The 15,561-nt window shown below is 45.7% G+C and overlaps 1 protein-coding gene across 22 annotated transcripts in view; it reads right to left on the bottom strand.

Moving 5' to 3' along the window:
• LOC125699214 (uncharacterized) overlaps positions 1-15,561 on the bottom strand; it is a 36,308-nt gene that overhangs the window by 2,795 nt on the left and 17,952 nt on the right. For 13 of the 22 annotated variants that reach the window (XM_048958513.1, XM_048958512.1, XM_048958518.1 and 10 more), the window contains 12 exons: positions 10,784-10,852; positions 9,845-10,010; positions 9,190-9,333; positions 3,808-3,869; positions 3,161-3,308; positions 2,376-2,632; positions 2,148-2,233; positions 1,612-1,685; positions 1,402-1,519; positions 1,016-1,209; positions 689-800; positions 398-510 (listed from right to left, as the gene is read on the bottom strand). In XM_048958513.1, coding sequence (XP_048814470.1) covers positions 398-510; positions 689-800; positions 1,016-1,209; positions 1,402-1,519; positions 1,612-1,685; positions 2,148-2,233; positions 2,376-2,632; positions 3,161-3,308; positions 3,808-3,869; positions 9,190-9,333; positions 9,845-10,010; positions 10,784-10,852 — 1,543 coding nt within the window. Of the gene's footprint in view, positions 1-397; positions 511-688; positions 801-1,015; positions 1,210-1,401; positions 1,520-1,611; positions 1,686-2,147; positions 2,234-2,375; positions 2,633-3,160; positions 3,309-3,807; positions 3,870-4,432; positions 7,532-9,189; positions 9,334-9,844; positions 10,011-10,783; positions 10,853-12,208; positions 12,301-13,048; positions 15,172-15,561 lie in introns of those variants that run through there. The other 9 variants (XM_048958507.1, XM_048958508.1, XM_048958509.1 and 6 more) reach the window with 9 other exon arrangements.

The raw sequence follows: 15,561 nt of genomic DNA, 5'->3' as shown, positions 1-15,561 counted from the left end.
ACACGTTATTCCTCATCGGATGAGGACACGTGGAATCTCTAGGACATACCAACTGCCTTCTGCAACCCGCGGGGCAGAGGTGGGCCTTCGGATGAGGGTGCACAGTCGTTCACCCATTCTCTCTCCAACATAAACACACCCCGCCTCCAGCACAACAGGGCCCAGCGAGGTGCACCCAGGCACGGAGTGCAGTGGGGACTCAGCAGACCTACTGCAGCCTGGCCACAGTGCTGTCCCGGGGGGGGGGGCCTCTTCCACAGCTGGCCCTGGGGACGGAGCCTCTGGGCTTGGCGCACTCAGCCATGTGGGAGACACCCCTCCATTCCAGCGACCACACAGGGCCCTGCCTCCCCTCGCCTGGCACCAAGGGTGCAGGGAAGCCTGGGCCGGGCCTTACCTGCTGCCCTGCCGTCTCCCTCACCCTCCTCAGCTTGACCTTCTTCCCCACGGAGTTTTCGGAGCAGCTTGGCTGACCCCTGGGTGCCAGATGGTGCGTGGGAAAACTCTGTCCTGGAACCAAGGTGAACACAGGGCTGGAGCTGACACGGAGCATCCCCGAGCCCCATCACATGCAGCAGCAAAATGCCCACCCGAGGCATGTGGCCCTGGGGCTCTGAAGAGTCGGCAGTGCCACCAACCCTCATCCCGCACCTGCCCCCCACCCTGCTGCTGCCTTCCCACCGCTCACCTCTTTGGACGCGGGGCGCTGGGTGCTGGCTCTCCTCGGAGGGCTTTGGTGGGCAGCGCCGGCAGAGTCAAAGGGGGCAGCCTCCGCTGGGCTGTGGGGTGCTTGCGGCTCCCTGCAGGAAGGACACGGGGAGGGCTCTGAGCTTCCAACCTCAGCTGTGACTCGGGCAGCTCGGGATGGGAGCACTCTGCAGCAGCAGTCCCGATAGACTTGCGGTCCTGCTGCTAGGAGGCCTTTGGTCCTGTGGCAGCGCTCAAGGGAAGGAGCACTTGGCAAGGGATGCTTGGGGATGGGGCGGAGTGGGGAAATGTCCTCCAAGCTCTGCACCTGGGAGGCACAGGTGTTCGTCGGGCAGCCTTGGCCTCCGTCCTCTGGTAGTGCAGAAACCTGCTGGCCCGTGTAGGGACTCATCCATTGCTTTACCTTCTTTCTCCTGCTCCTTATACACGTCTTCCCTGACTCCCCCTTCTTCAGCGTCAGACCTGGACTTCAGGCCTGCTAACAGCTGGCTGAAGATACCACTGGACAGAAAGTGAAAGGAAGTGAGGCTGACGGCAGTGTCTCACCCAGACCTGATGTACACCTGCACTCTAGCTGGGAAATGCCATCTGAAGGCCCCTCAGAGCCCATGCAGACAGCGCACCAGCACAGATTCTAACTGCCACGAGGACAAGGTCATGCCTTGCCCGCATCCACCCGCCCACGAGCCTCACTTGTCCATAGGCGTCCTTCTGTGCTTTTGATTCCCTTCTATAGCCCTGTCCCCTTTCTGATGGTGTGGTGGCTGTGTCTTTTGCTGGTGCAGGTACTTATCCTGGTAGCTCTGTGCACCTGTGGAAGACACATAGAGCATCTCTGTGTGCATACAGACGTGGGAGGTGCAGACTTGCCTAGCCCCAGCTTAGGACTTGGGCAGTTTTTACCTTCCTTCTCATCGGCTTCCTTGTCAGGGGAGAGCTCTCCGGCTTTTATTTCAGAAGGCAGCTTAATTTTAAACCTAGAAGAAGGAAGAAGACGCAATCTGGAAAAAACTTCCCCTAGCATCCAGAGACAGAGCCCCGCAGGCTGCCCTTAGAGCCACCAAGTCCCTCATCTCCCCAGTTCTCCACAAGGAAAGACTTAGAGGACGTTTCCTCTAACGCAGTGGATGCTTGGGAAGCTGCCTTTTGAAGTGCTATTTGCTGTCCCTCAGCCAACAAAAGGAACAAGGAAGCGAGGCTCTGTAGGACAGGGTGCCAGAATTCCTTTCCAGGTCCAACCCATGTCGACAACAGAGCGCAGCCCCTCCTGCACATGGCTCCAGGTGAGCGTGTCCAGAGCATAGGAGAAGAGTGCTCTCATGGAGGTGACACGGAGCCCTTCCTCTAGGGGCCCTGGCCTTGGGAGCAGGCAGTCTGCCAGCGTGGCCCTGCCAAACAGCAGCTGAGAAGCCAAGGACTACGCAAGCCCATGTACTCACCCTGGAAGCACACGGATGCCCCCGGGACACACATGGAAAGCAGCCGGTTCCCTGCCTGATAGCACACAGACCTCTGTCTGCGGGTTCTGCAAAGAGGACAGAGATGTGAGGGTGAGGCTGGGAAAGGATCCCCTGTCCCACAGGGCAGCAAGCCTGCCCAGTTCACGGCACAGCTGGCCTGAGGAAAGAGAGGACCTTGGAAAGAGAGCCGCAAGACGTTAGACTTACAGCGAGCAGACACTTCAGCGCAGCTCCTGTCTGATCAATGGCAAGGAGAAACTCCTCACGGTACCTCATTGTGAGGATCCGATTCCGGCTCATGAGAACCCCAATGCCCTTGAAAACAAGGTCGTAGTCCTCTCCCAGCCCTGCGCCCCAGCTGAAGAGGACCACGATGTCATTCACGCACTCCTTCACCAGCTTCTCTGGCAAGGATGTCTTCAGGGACAGCTGGGAATAGTCCAGGGGGACGACTTTGAGATCGTCTAGGAAAGAGGAACAGAGTCAGGCAGGCAGCAACACGGCAGGCTGAAATAGGCCCTGAGGAGCCAGTGTTGCACTCCAGGCCAAACCCACAGCACTCTGAAGCCTGCGGGTCAGGTGCAAAGCACCTGCCTGGAGCTGCAGGGAGCTTTGGAGCAGGCAGGAATGCTGCTGTGTTTCTGAACAAGCTCTGGTGCCGACTGCACACAGAGCACCAGTTCCCTGGCAGTTTGGGTAAGAAAAAAAAAAAAGCAGCTCCGAAGCATTTCCTCTGCAGGCACTTGTCCTCAACAGGACCATGGGGAGCCCACAACAAGGCAGGTCAGAGGGAGGGATACACTGCATGCAGTGCTGCCGTGAAGCCAGCACCCCCAGACAGACACTCTTTGCACATCTCATATGCAAAGGGTGTGCACCAGGTGAGATGTTCTCCTGGAGAGCAACCGCCAGCTTTCTCGGTCGCTCCTCCACAGCAAATTCACAGGCTGGCACCGCTGCAAGGGTCAGCAAAGCCTGTGCCAAGGCCTTACCAGGAATGTCGCTGTTGGTGTAGATGAGCCCCTGGGCCTGTGCCACTCGTTGTGACAGGTGGAACCTGGGGACAATCATGGGCCTGGTCCCCTCGCAGATGCGCTTTCTCAGGATGTAGAAAGTGCCAAGGACGTCTACGGCCACACCCTGAAACCAGCAGAGAGCAGAGGAACACAGATGTAGGCTTGGATGGACAAACGTGCTCTGCCTGCTCCGGAGGTGCAGAGGAGAAGGAGGGCGCTCTTCCAAAAGCTTTGGGTCAGGGCCACCGACGAGAAGGCCGTGATTCTTTCTCTTTCCCTCATAACACAGAAGGAAAGGAAAAGCCAGACACCTCGGAGCTACGCACAGACTTCAGGGTAGGGCACTGAGCAATTGCAGAAGCCCTGAGAAGTGCCCCAGGCTTTCTGCTGGCTCCCGCCTTCCAGCAGGGAGGAATGGCAGTGGCCAGGAAGGTCTGAAGCCTCTTCTGGACAAATTCCCCACCGGCACCAGCTGCTGCAGAAGCAGCTCTGTCACACCTCAGTGACCCTCCGGGGGTTTCATCAGAGGGAATGGATGGGGTCGCTCGATGGCCCCGTGGCTGTGGGGACTGCTGACAGCACAGAGATACCAGCACGCAGGAGGAAGGGGAGGGACATCCCACCTTTTTGAGGGCAAACTGCTGAAGCATGTACTCAGATGTACTGTCCCAAATGCTCATGACCTCTGAAAAGCAACAAGAGACGTGTCAGATGCTGAGCCCGCCACCCGCCTCCACCCTGAGACAGCATGGCTCGGTGGAAAGGGAAGGCCTAGGTCTCCAGTGCAGGGCACTTCAGGTCTCTGGAGACGCAGGGGATGTGCCAGTGCTACCAGCAGGACTCCTTCCTGTTCTTGTCCTTCTGCTCCCTTCCCTTTGGGTCCAGGGCTCACCTTTCCCAGGGACTTCCTCCCACTGCCCCCACCCCAGACAGTCGGGGCCCCCACGACTTTTCCCCAGCCCATAATTCTGAGATCGGGTGTCCTGCACTAGCAGAAGGACTCCCAAAGCCCCTACCATCCAGGCTGAGCACTTGCAGCGCTGGCAGCTTGACAAAAGGAAACTGCATCGCTATTCACGGGCTTCCCACTTGGAAACTCCTCTGTACTCTCCAACCTCCTCCTCCTCCACACTGCTGTGCTGCACACAGTGGAACAGGGCAGTGTGCCACAGCACCGTCATTGTGATGTAAGGTGACCCACTGTGACATCCCCCACCCAAAGGAATCCAAGCAGCCACGCCTGGTTACCCACTGCTAGAGAGCAGACACCCTTTTCTGAGCCACCTTTCTTGACCAGCAGGCCCTGATTCTTGGTCACGATGATATGGACAGTAGAAATCTTTTGTAATTAACATGGTTGAGTACAAGCTGTAAGAGACTATACTGTTAACTTCTGTGTCTCAAAGCTTGCTGAGGACACAGAGGGACTTGTTCAAGTCCCGAGCAAGGATTGTGAAATCCTTTGTTTGAAGGACACAGATGAACAAGTTCAGGCAAGTCCTGGGCAAAGGTTGTGAGATCCTTTGGGGGAACGCAGATGGACAAGGCCAGGGGCAACGAGAGCGAGATGAACTGCAGCTGAATAGCTGTGAAGTGCTCCTTTGTGTGGGCTTATCTCCGGATGATGGCCATCTCAGGAGGTACTCAATGACTCTTGCTCGAGGCCCATCCTTGTCACGTAGGCAGGAGAACAAGGAGGGTAAAAGAGGAACTGAAAACCATGAGGATAGGTTTCTGACAACAGATTCCTCATAAAGAACGGGAGGTTTCTGACAACAGATTCCTCATGACGAACGCAGGATTTTTGACAACAGATTCCTCATGAAGAACGGGAGGGTTTTCTGACAAGAGATCCCTCATGAAGAAGAACGGAGAGAGGAATTCCGGAAGATAGAGGGATTCCTGAAGATTGAGGTGATTCCTGCATACTGTTGAACTCTCCTGAGCCTGCTGCCTGACCGCTGTTGCTGCTTCAAGAATTGGCTCCTCGACTACCTGCCTGCTGCTCAAGGCCGGCCGCGCTGCTGCTCCCCGTCTTCTGCTGCGTTCTGCCCGGGACCTTCAAACACCGTGCAACGGGACCGCTGCTGGATCCTGCTGGTGACTATCCCCGCTTTACGCAACTCCTGCTTCTTTTCCATCTTTTCTATCGCCCTCCTTCCCTTTCCCGTCTCCCTGATTAGGTCTTAGTAATAAACTGGATGCAACAACATATGAACCGTTGTTTCTTAATCTCACACCGGGTATACAGATATTAAAGAACCTCATCTCCCTCCTATAAATTGGGGCGAGACACAAGCATAAAAAGATACCACGATTTTTATGAAATCTGATATTTCACATCAGTAATTAATGTATATGCACTGATGTCTTTATTATCTTGCCAATTTATTGCAGGCCTTTTAAGAGTATGTATATTTTGGGGGGGAGAAAAAGGGAAGGGATGCAAATTTCAGGCCACAGTATCCCGGTTCTCTAACAGAGCTTACTATATCAATATCACTGCAGTTTTATTTCAGTGAGTTAAAAGCATCCCCCCAAAATACTACACTTAACTAAAAAAAGAGGATTCTCAACTGCTGCAAATGTCAAACCTACCCAAAGCAGTTATATCACACAAGAGAGAGGTGTGAGGAACTGTATGCATGCACCTCTATTATGGCATAAGTCTGCATTAGCTTAAAGATTTGGGCTGTGGCATTGCTGGTTCATGCCTGTGCTTTCAGACAAGGTACCCATGCAAAATCTAAAACTCATGCAGTGATTTTAGTTGAATACATGACAAAAAAAAAATCAACATGCTTAAAGAATTCCATTTGGGCTCGTTTGAACATGAATTAATAGATTTTCCTTAGTTCTGTAATTGGTTACAAATTATTTACTAGGATTATCTTGACAAAAATCTGGATAAACACAATGGCAATGGATCAGTAACTCTGACATCCTCTATACTTAAATTGGAAAGCCAAATATGAGAATAAAATCCATCCAAAACCAGGTAACTTCTGCTCCCACCTATTTCATGACACTTGTAAAAAAAAAAACTGGTATTGTTTGGCTTCAACTGAAATTCTCAAATAAAAAGCTATTTCAAGAAGAGCGAGATACAAAACTGTTCCTACGTAAACTAAACAACAACAACAAAAAAAGGCACAAATTAACATAGTCCACCAGCTGGCAAATCTGTCAGAGTGATACACGTCTTGCAGAAGAACCAAATGGAATAATTACCAAAAGTTAATAATTAGGCTTCAGTAATATTGCTAGCTTCCCTCTTAGAAGTCTATAAATAATTCCTACAAATGAATGGTTTTCTGCTTTCCTCTGATTAGAAGATTTTTTCAAGAAAATCTTAAAGTTTAATGAATGTATATAAAAATATTTTATAGCTAAAGTTTACAGTTCCAGTAATGCTGTAGTACACAAAATAAATCTATTTTATCACCTGTGCCTAGAAAACACATTGTTATTCAGTTTTACAGCCTGTCAAACTACTGAACTGGATGGGCAGTTTGAAACTGCAGAGAACAAATGCAATGCAGAGAAATGGAATGGCATAGTTCAGTACCTGAAATAGAACAAGTTTGCTCATGTTAATCCAGTGCCTTGCAGCTTGAAGGAATCCACTCAAAAAACAGCACTTTTATAATCTCATTTTCATTACAATGTTGGTACTCTTGCCTTTACAGTTCTGCAGAACCACCATTTCAAAAATGATCAGCTTGGCACGTCCTCTTCATGCTTTAATTTTACATTTGAACTGCAGACACACTCAGAGAACAACATGAATGTAAGGTAGCAGAGCTTTTCTTTTTACCAATACTTTAAGCCCACCTCTCCAAAATGCTGTTATCAGCACCATATTTTCATAACACAACCATTTGCGGATAAAAATAATTCATGTGCATAATGTAAAATTTCCAAGACTCATATTAAGAATTAATAAATGTTTCTTAATTCTCTGAAGTCTCTCACTGTGACAGCTTGTTCAGTACTGAGTTTGGTGAAAAGCAATATCTTTTTTCTCCTCATACAGTACACTGTCCTTAATAACTGTTGTTCTTCCGTAGTGTGATCTCCAAAATCTCACAGTCCATTTTTCTGACTTCCAAAATCAAGGAAATTTGGTGACATTTGACTTAATCAGAATTTGTTATACCAGTCTTGGCAATTTCTGCAGGCAATGGGTTGATGTGATCTTTTCATCCAGGTAGGTTTTTTATTTTTCCGTAAGTGGATTGCAATCATTGGCCAGAAGAAGAACTGATTTCAATGGTTTATGAGGAGTGAATGTGAATCACTGCCACTCCAAATTACCAATGCTCTGATCCATGTAGCAAACCTCAAAATTATGTCACAGCAGCAGCCTGTTTGTCTCAGGACAGCCTATGCAACGGCTGCCTCGTGCCAGAGGACTGCGTTTGTTCACTGTTAGAACTGTCACTACAACCTTTGCTGCCTTCTCTCCAAGGCAGAGGCAAATATCTAGCAGTGCCCGAGCACGGCTGGTCACTGTGGGGTAAGAGATTATTGTTTCATAATCTGTTCGGGACAGCATTTGCTGTGAGCGAAGGGTGTCAAGGATGTGGTTGAGGCGTCCTTCTGTCATGCAGCTCAGGATAATTCCTCTGTGGCTGGCCAGTATTTGACTGCAATTTCCTTTGCAGCAAGGGCCTTGGTGAAAAAGAAAAGCAAACAAGATGTACTAAGTACTCTTTTCTTCCAGAGGGTGTTAGCAAGTGACAGCATCAACACTGATGCATGTAGAAATTTAATCTCAGTTGAGAAAGAAGAAAGGAAGAGTTAGTCTGTGTCCTTTGTTCACAAGTAGTACAATGAATTCCCATCAAAAATCACGAGGATCCTATTCCAGAAAATCAGTGTTTCTAAAGACTGCTTGGATTGTGTAAGGGGAGAATTTCATCCTAGCATTCATTCCTCCTAGCATGAACAAACCTTGTGCAGAGCAGTTTGTCTCTACATCATTGAGAAAATGCTGTCTTGTAGAACATGGAAGAACAGTTAACAAGTAGTCCGGAATAGTAAGTCTGTTTGAAATGTGTTGTGAAATCAGGAACATGAATATATATCAAAGCCAAACTAATAGCAAAACTAATATTTTTGGCAAAAGTGATCAAGAGCACTGGGTTCTACCTCTTCACTAACTGATGAGGCTCGTACCCCTCAGAGTATTCAGTGCTGACATTCAGGTTTTAATTGTACAGTTAAGTACTGTAAATCAAGAGAAAACTAATAACCAAAGACCATCGTTACTGTGGAGAATGTGCCTCCCTCGTTCTGATTTCAGAGTGCTGACAGTAGAGTTCTGACATGAACTTTTCCTGCACATACTAGTCTACTGCTTTATCCTGAAATTATGCCATCACTGAGTAGTAAATTGAAATAAATGAGCAACCAGATGCAGGAATTGGCCAATTTGAAACAATCAAGCAAAGCAAGAAACCGAGCTTTTCACCTGCAGGTAGAGACAGGCTTCACAAGTCAGAAGCTTTCCTATGATCAGTTTCCAGCTCAGTAGCAAAATCTGAGACCACGTAAGGAAGGAAATAAGTAGTTATCCTGTACTCTTCATCACCCTTTTCTACGGTCAGTAGCACTTTTTAGCTGTATGAAATACTCAGCTTAAAACCACAAAAGAAAAAAAGATGCCCATACATTAATAAGCAATTAATGATGTGACACAATTTCTTTGTTTTTACTATAATCTTTTCAGGCTCATTCTCAACCTGAATATGATCCAAGGAAAGAACAAGCCAGTGTTCTCAATAGGCAGTGCCTGGTTTTCTGAAAACATGAGGGCCATACAGCAATACTACAGTGACACAGCACTGTCTGAAGAGTTTTTGCACTAGACTACAGTAGACGTCATGCCAGATAATTCAGAAAAAGATTATCTATTTCTGTACATCTCTGAACAATGTAACCACTGAATAAGATCTGGTCTGGGAGAATACTGCCCTCTCAAACTGGAAGTGGACTCTTACCAGTCACTGGTTGTTCAGGTTGCACAGTTTGTGGACTGTGGACTGCCCGTGGTGGATCCTTATGCTGACAGTTTTCTCTGCCTGCAGTTGGACCAGATAAGGGCAGAGTACAAAAAGGCTTTCTTTTGTCAGAGTGTGGGTAATCTAAAAAAAAAAAAAAAAGTTTAAAATGAACAAGATGAGACCCTTGCATTGAACAGCAACAGAACATAACGTGTATCATCTGACTAACTTGAGAGCACCTTTTTATTACTAGCTGTTCTTTGGGCAGTTGATAATAGGACACTATTCCTGGGAAGATTTTGGCATATGCTATAACATGCTTCTGTGTTTTTCAGGAATTCTATGTGGATTTGTTTCTTAAGTTCCAGAAAATTCTATTCTAAGTCTGGCAGCTATTGATAAGAAGTAAAAATCTTGGGAATGCAGGTGTTATTATAAGTGAATTGATTTTCTGTGGCTCAACTTCTGTTTCCAAAGGAATGAGGAATACTGAAAAAGCACTTCTGCAGTGAGCTCATGCTTTGAATGATACCAGTAGAGAGCAAAGCTCTAAAAAGGGACAACTGCACTTGAAAAATACATGTGTATGTGGAACAAATAGTAGTAATTTTCCTTGGTATAGTTGGAGCTGAACATGTTTGCAGGCAGAGACCTTTCTTTGTTGAGTGCTGTGTGATAGGACCTGTCAGATCAGCCTCAAGAATATTTTTGCTTCCTGCAATATTTGTACTGCTACCAAGTAGAACAGGTGACGAACTTGGTACTACAGGAGGGACTTTCTTGCTCATTACTTGGGTGAGTTTTTGTTGACAGATGACCTGAAAAAAATTAAAATGGAGAATTATCTTGGAAACTTTCTTTCAAAACTGTTTGCAAGCAGTTATTTCTTGGAATTCAAGGCTGTATCACAGTTCTGGGAAGGGTGGGCAGGCAGTTGTTCAGCCTGTAGACAAACTAATTCAACTTCAGCTAGTCGCCCAGGCTGCTGTGGCAGCACAGACGTGTAGGCTAACTGTCCAAGGTGTTATGGCTGTCCTAAATTGATTCTGCAGCTTGTGCTGCCAGCAGCCATGACCATTCACAGAACACAAATTGTCTAGCTAAAGTTCGCTCTTATCCAGGTACATGAGCCTTGGCCCTTTCGGTATTGGCAGGCCTGCAGCAAGTGCCAATATCACTTTGAAAATGGTTGTTAGTGGTATGCTGCAGAGTGATCACAGAGAAGTTATCCTTATTCTTCAAGAAAAGGAGCTGCATATGCTAGAATTCAAGCTTATTTTGGTCTTTGTTCCCAGCTGCCATTTTGAAAACAGCACAAGGAAAACCAGGTTTTTGCCATTTCACTGGGACATCCTCATGAAGGAGAGGTTCAAAGTGGCTTTCAAGTGGAGAGTCTTTCTGCAAAAGCAACAGAGTCTGCTGCTTGTAGGAGGGTAAAACAGGGTTTTGTTGCTTAACCAGTTGTAGATGTCCTTGTTAGGGACAAAATAAAGGGGACATCCTGCCCTACTGTGTTTATATTATGCAGTGTCAGCTCTGGCAGAAGCAAGAAGACTCCTGTAAGATTCTCAAATAAATGCCATGTACTTACCTCTGAGTTCTGTAGGCCTGTCTGCAAAGTGTATACTTCTGAACTTCTGCATGCATTAATTGCTGTCTCCTGGGAAAAAAAAAAAAAACAGTACAGGAGCAATAGTAAGAATGCAGAATGCTTGCTTAATTACAGCTGTAAGGAGCAAGAACTTACACTGACACTGACAATTTACAAGGATGTCAAGTATGTCATACTGTTGGGCATGCTGATGCAGGATAATAGTGAACTGCATTGAACAACTTGGTAGCAACTTTGCATTTTAGCATGTAAGTGGGTGTAGAACCTGACTTTACTCCATTACTGCTTCTGTCATTTCAATTTTAAGTCTAGTTTTTGGGTTATGCACTAGAAGGGGAGAGCAGCCCTGTACTGAGATACGTATATTGGGCTAGCTATAACATGTCCTTCAAGTATACACACAGCAGGAGCATCCTGTGTTTAGCATACCAAATGATGTCTGCTATAAGGATACGTTGATACTTAAAACTTTTTTCCATTTTGTACATCTGCAGCAGATTGGTTCAACTCATTGCCCTTCAGCACTTATGAATTAATCCATTTTAAATATCTCTGGTAGCTATTTCAGTCATTTTGAACATATTGTCTCTCCAGTTATTTAAACAATAATAATGATTGTTTTTGATTTAGCAAATAGAAAAATAAAACCTTACTCAAAGGGGACTGAAGTGCTAAATTTTTTAGGGATGTATTGCCAAATATTCTATAAGCTTCAGGAGTAATAAAATGACTTGGACCATAACTGTGCCAACCGTTAAAGTGTCATGCAAATCTATTTTATTATTGCAGAATATGATTGCAACATATAAAAATAATCTGGTATGCCTTAACTTGGGAGCTCACATAAACACAGCAACAGAACCAACCACACAGAATGGGTTTTGCAAGGTGAAATGGAGTCAGAACACTTGTTCAAGGGCTGAAACATGCCCATGTAGTTTCCTCACTATGTCTATCAAAGTTTGATAGATATAGCTGCATTTATGGCAGTCAGATTTGTGCCAGGTTTCCCGTGGCAATAATGTATATAATATATAATATTATGTATATTTTACATGTATAATGTAACATGTAATATTATATACATTATACATTATGTAATAATATATAATAAATGCAGACATGCATGGAAACAGAGAGATAGCAAGCTGTATTTGATTATAGCTTGTGACCAGAAAGACACTACTGTTCTTGTGACCTCAGGTAGCAACTGATGAGGTTTCTAGAGGGGACCAGCCAGAATAGCTCACAGTATGTATTTTCTACAATTCCTGAATGAACTTGAGGTGCCAAAGGGTACTCTCCAGCATGTCCACTAAAGCAATAAGTTCAAAAGCTCTTCTGTTTTGGACTGCAAAGATTGCAATCAAAAAATCAAGTAACAAAACTTAATTTTGCACACACCTTTGCATGCATCAGATTGTAGACTGCGGTGGAAATTTCCTTCTTACTTATACTCATCAAAACCCCATTTAGAAGGTCTGCACTTTCTGTAGGAGGGATAAAGCATTATAGATGTACCATGTTGCATGTATTTAGGCATTGTTGTATGTATTTAGGCATCGATGTTTGCAACAAACTTCATTAATTATGCAACTGAATATTAACTTCACTGTTTCGCTGAGCAGCCAAATGAACTAAATTAGATCAGTTTAAATACAGCTTCTACCTCATACAACCTTTGGTTTTCTTTATGAATGTGTTGTTGAAGATCATTCACTCAAAATCAGTGTTTCTTACAGATGTCGATACAGACATGCACTTGCAGAAGGATTACATACGACTTTTGGAAGAATCAATTTGTATACTAGGCTTCAAATTTCACAATTTCTTGGCTGTTTTTTGTCTGGTTCATTGTTTGGTTTTGTGTGTGTGTTTTTTTAGGATAACCACACCATTGATGTTAGTGAAACTGTTAGCACACCTCGAATGGAACTGCTTATGCAATGGACATAAATGCTTAAGACAGGTCAATCTTTGTTAAAATAATACATGAGCTAATAATAATATACCCTCCTTTAGCTGGCTATTTTTATGTTTTTATTTACTACATTATACTAAACAGTCTTGGTTTCCTACTTTTGTAAAAAGCTGAAAAAAGTCTACAGCACTCTGACGATAATCTGAAGGCTGTTTGCCTTCCACTTCAGTTGGTATGCCATCGATTTAGAGTGCCAGAGAAATCTGCCCAGCAAGACTATCTCCATCACAAACCCTACAAAGAAAGTAAATCCTGAATGCTACCTGCAGCACGTGGCCTGTAATCTTGTTCTTGATGACAGCACACAGCAACAAAGTGGAGCAGTCTGTTCCTCCTGGGCAAATTGCTTGATATAAACTTCTCTGAATTGGCAGGCTGTAAGCTGTTACAGATCCCTGTCAAAGCTCCCAGTGGGGCTGTTTGTCCTGCAGCATGTAGGAAATAAATAAATACCAAATATATGCCAGTAGGCAATAAATACCAAAGATCCTGTGCTCTTAAAACAATATTTAGCAAAAGTTATTCCACATGTGTTAAAGCAAAGACTGTTTTTAAGGCAAAAGTAAAAATAAATTTACGCTCTTGTTAGTAGATGTGCTGGTGTTTGAAATGACCATGGCCACCTTTTGCCACAGGCCACTTCTGGACAAAGAGCTCTGTACAAACAATAAGTCAAATTAATACCGCAGATATACGTGTATTTATTATTTCTCAATAATAGATGCAGTTCTAGATAAAGCCTCACAGTGTGTATCAGTGCTAAGAAGAGGTGCAGCCACGAGATGACAGTGGTGAAAACTGTGTGAATAGCACCCTACTGTTCTACACAGTGTTTTTATTGCACTTCTCAGCCTGCAAAATGCAGAAGACGTTCAATCAGCTTTGTCATACAGAACTGAGCCAATAGCAACAAAGTATTTCTTTGGTGCCCACCACTATGCATGGGGGATCATTCTTAGACTGTGGCAATTGTTACATCATGCTTTATACAAACTGTGCTCTAACTGTAACAAAAGGCAGAGGCCTGTTTGAACAGGCAATGCTGTTGGTGTCGTCATTTCTCTACAGTAAAAGAATTTGTAGGAAACACCACTGCAATAAAAATCAGATGTGAGCAATAGAAAAATACCTTCAAAGGGTTTCTGTCTGCCTATGCTCTCCCAGCACAATATACCAAAACTGAAATTAAAAAAAAAAAAATCATATTCATTAGTTCAGAATCAATATTTATGTTCACAGAATCACAGAATCACCCAGGTTGGAAGGGACCCCAAGGATCATGTAGTTCCAACCCCCCTGCCTAGCAGGGCCACCAAACATACACATTCAGATCAGGTTGCCCAGGACCCCGTCCAACCTGGCCTTAAACATGTCCAAGGACGGGGCATCCGCAACCTCCCTGGGCAGCCTGTTCCAGGGCCTAACCACTCTCCTAGTAAAGAACTTCCCCCTAACATTCAACCTAAATCTTCCCTCCTTCAACTTGGATCCATTTCCCCTAGTCCTGCTGTTGTCAGCCCTTTTGAAGAGTTTACTCCCCTCCTGGGTGTAGGTTCCCTTCAGGTATTGATAGGCTGCAATGAGGTCACCCCGCAGCCTTCTCTTCTCCAGGCTGAACAAGCCCAACTCCCTCAGCCTGTCCTCATAGGGGAGGTGCTCCAGCCCCCTGATCATCTTAGTTGCCCTCCTCTGGACCCTTTCCAAAATCTCAATGTCTTTTTTGTACTGAGGGCTCCACACCTGGACACAGTACTCCAGATGGGGCCTCACAAGAGCCGAGTAGAGAGGGACAATCACCTCCCTGTCCCTGCTGACCACCCCTCTCCTGATGGAGCCCAGGATCCCATTTGCCTTTCGAGCTGCCAGAGCGCACTGCTGGCTCATGTTCAGTCTCTCGTCCATCAGGACCCCCAGGTTCTTCTCTGCCGAGCTGCTCTCAAGGACCACTCCTCCCAGCCTGTACAGGTGCCTGGGGTTCCTCCGGCCCAAATGCAAAACCCTGCACTTTGCCATGTTGAACCTCATCAGGTTCACTCGAGCCCAGCCCTCCAGCCTGTCGAGGTCCCTCTGAATGGCATCCCTTCCTTCCACCGTATCAACCACACCGCTCAGCTTGGTGTCGTCAGCAAACTTGCTGAGGGTGCACTCAATTCCCTCATCGATGTCATTAATAAAGATGTTAAAGAGCACCGGTCCCAAGACAGACCCTTGGGGGACACCACTTGTTACCGGCCTCCACCTGGACATAGAGCCATTGACCACCACCCTCTGTCTGCGACCTTTCAACCAATTGCTTATCCATCGGGTCGTCCACCCATCAAATCCACTTCCCTCCAATTTGGAGATGAGGATGTGGTGGGGGACCATGTCAAAGGCCTTGCTCAGGTCCAGCTAAATGACATCATTTCAAAGAGCACATTTCTTGATTTAATAAAGGAGTTTTCCTAAGTCTATCCAAAATAATTCTTAATCTGAAGAGCTTCTTTCTCTTGCATTAAGCTTTGTTTTGAACTGAACAGCTCTTATAAAATAAATCAAGGTAGATAAATCAAGTTAGATGTTATTTCAATAGGATTCATAAGGATTACAAGTTTTTTGTTAACTACAGTTGCTTTTGTGAACTTCAGAGCATTCTGTTCTCCTTTCTCCATCACTTTTGTTTTGTTTTCAACTAATCTAAATAGCAACTGAAAAAGCAAGACATTACATTAGGTACTCACCAGCATATCAGACAGTTAACCTATCAAAACCTTGATTCTGACCCACTGTGTTTCTT

The sequence above is a fragment of the Lagopus muta genome, chromosome 12 (assembly GCF_023343835.1).
Source record: "Lagopus muta isolate bLagMut1 chromosome 12, bLagMut1 primary, whole genome shotgun sequence".
Classification (NCBI taxonomy): Eukaryota; Metazoa; Chordata; class Aves; order Galliformes; family Phasianidae; genus Lagopus; species Lagopus muta.
The sequence above is the reverse complement of the archived record's forward strand: the minus strand, read 5'-3'. Positions and strand labels throughout refer to the sequence as shown.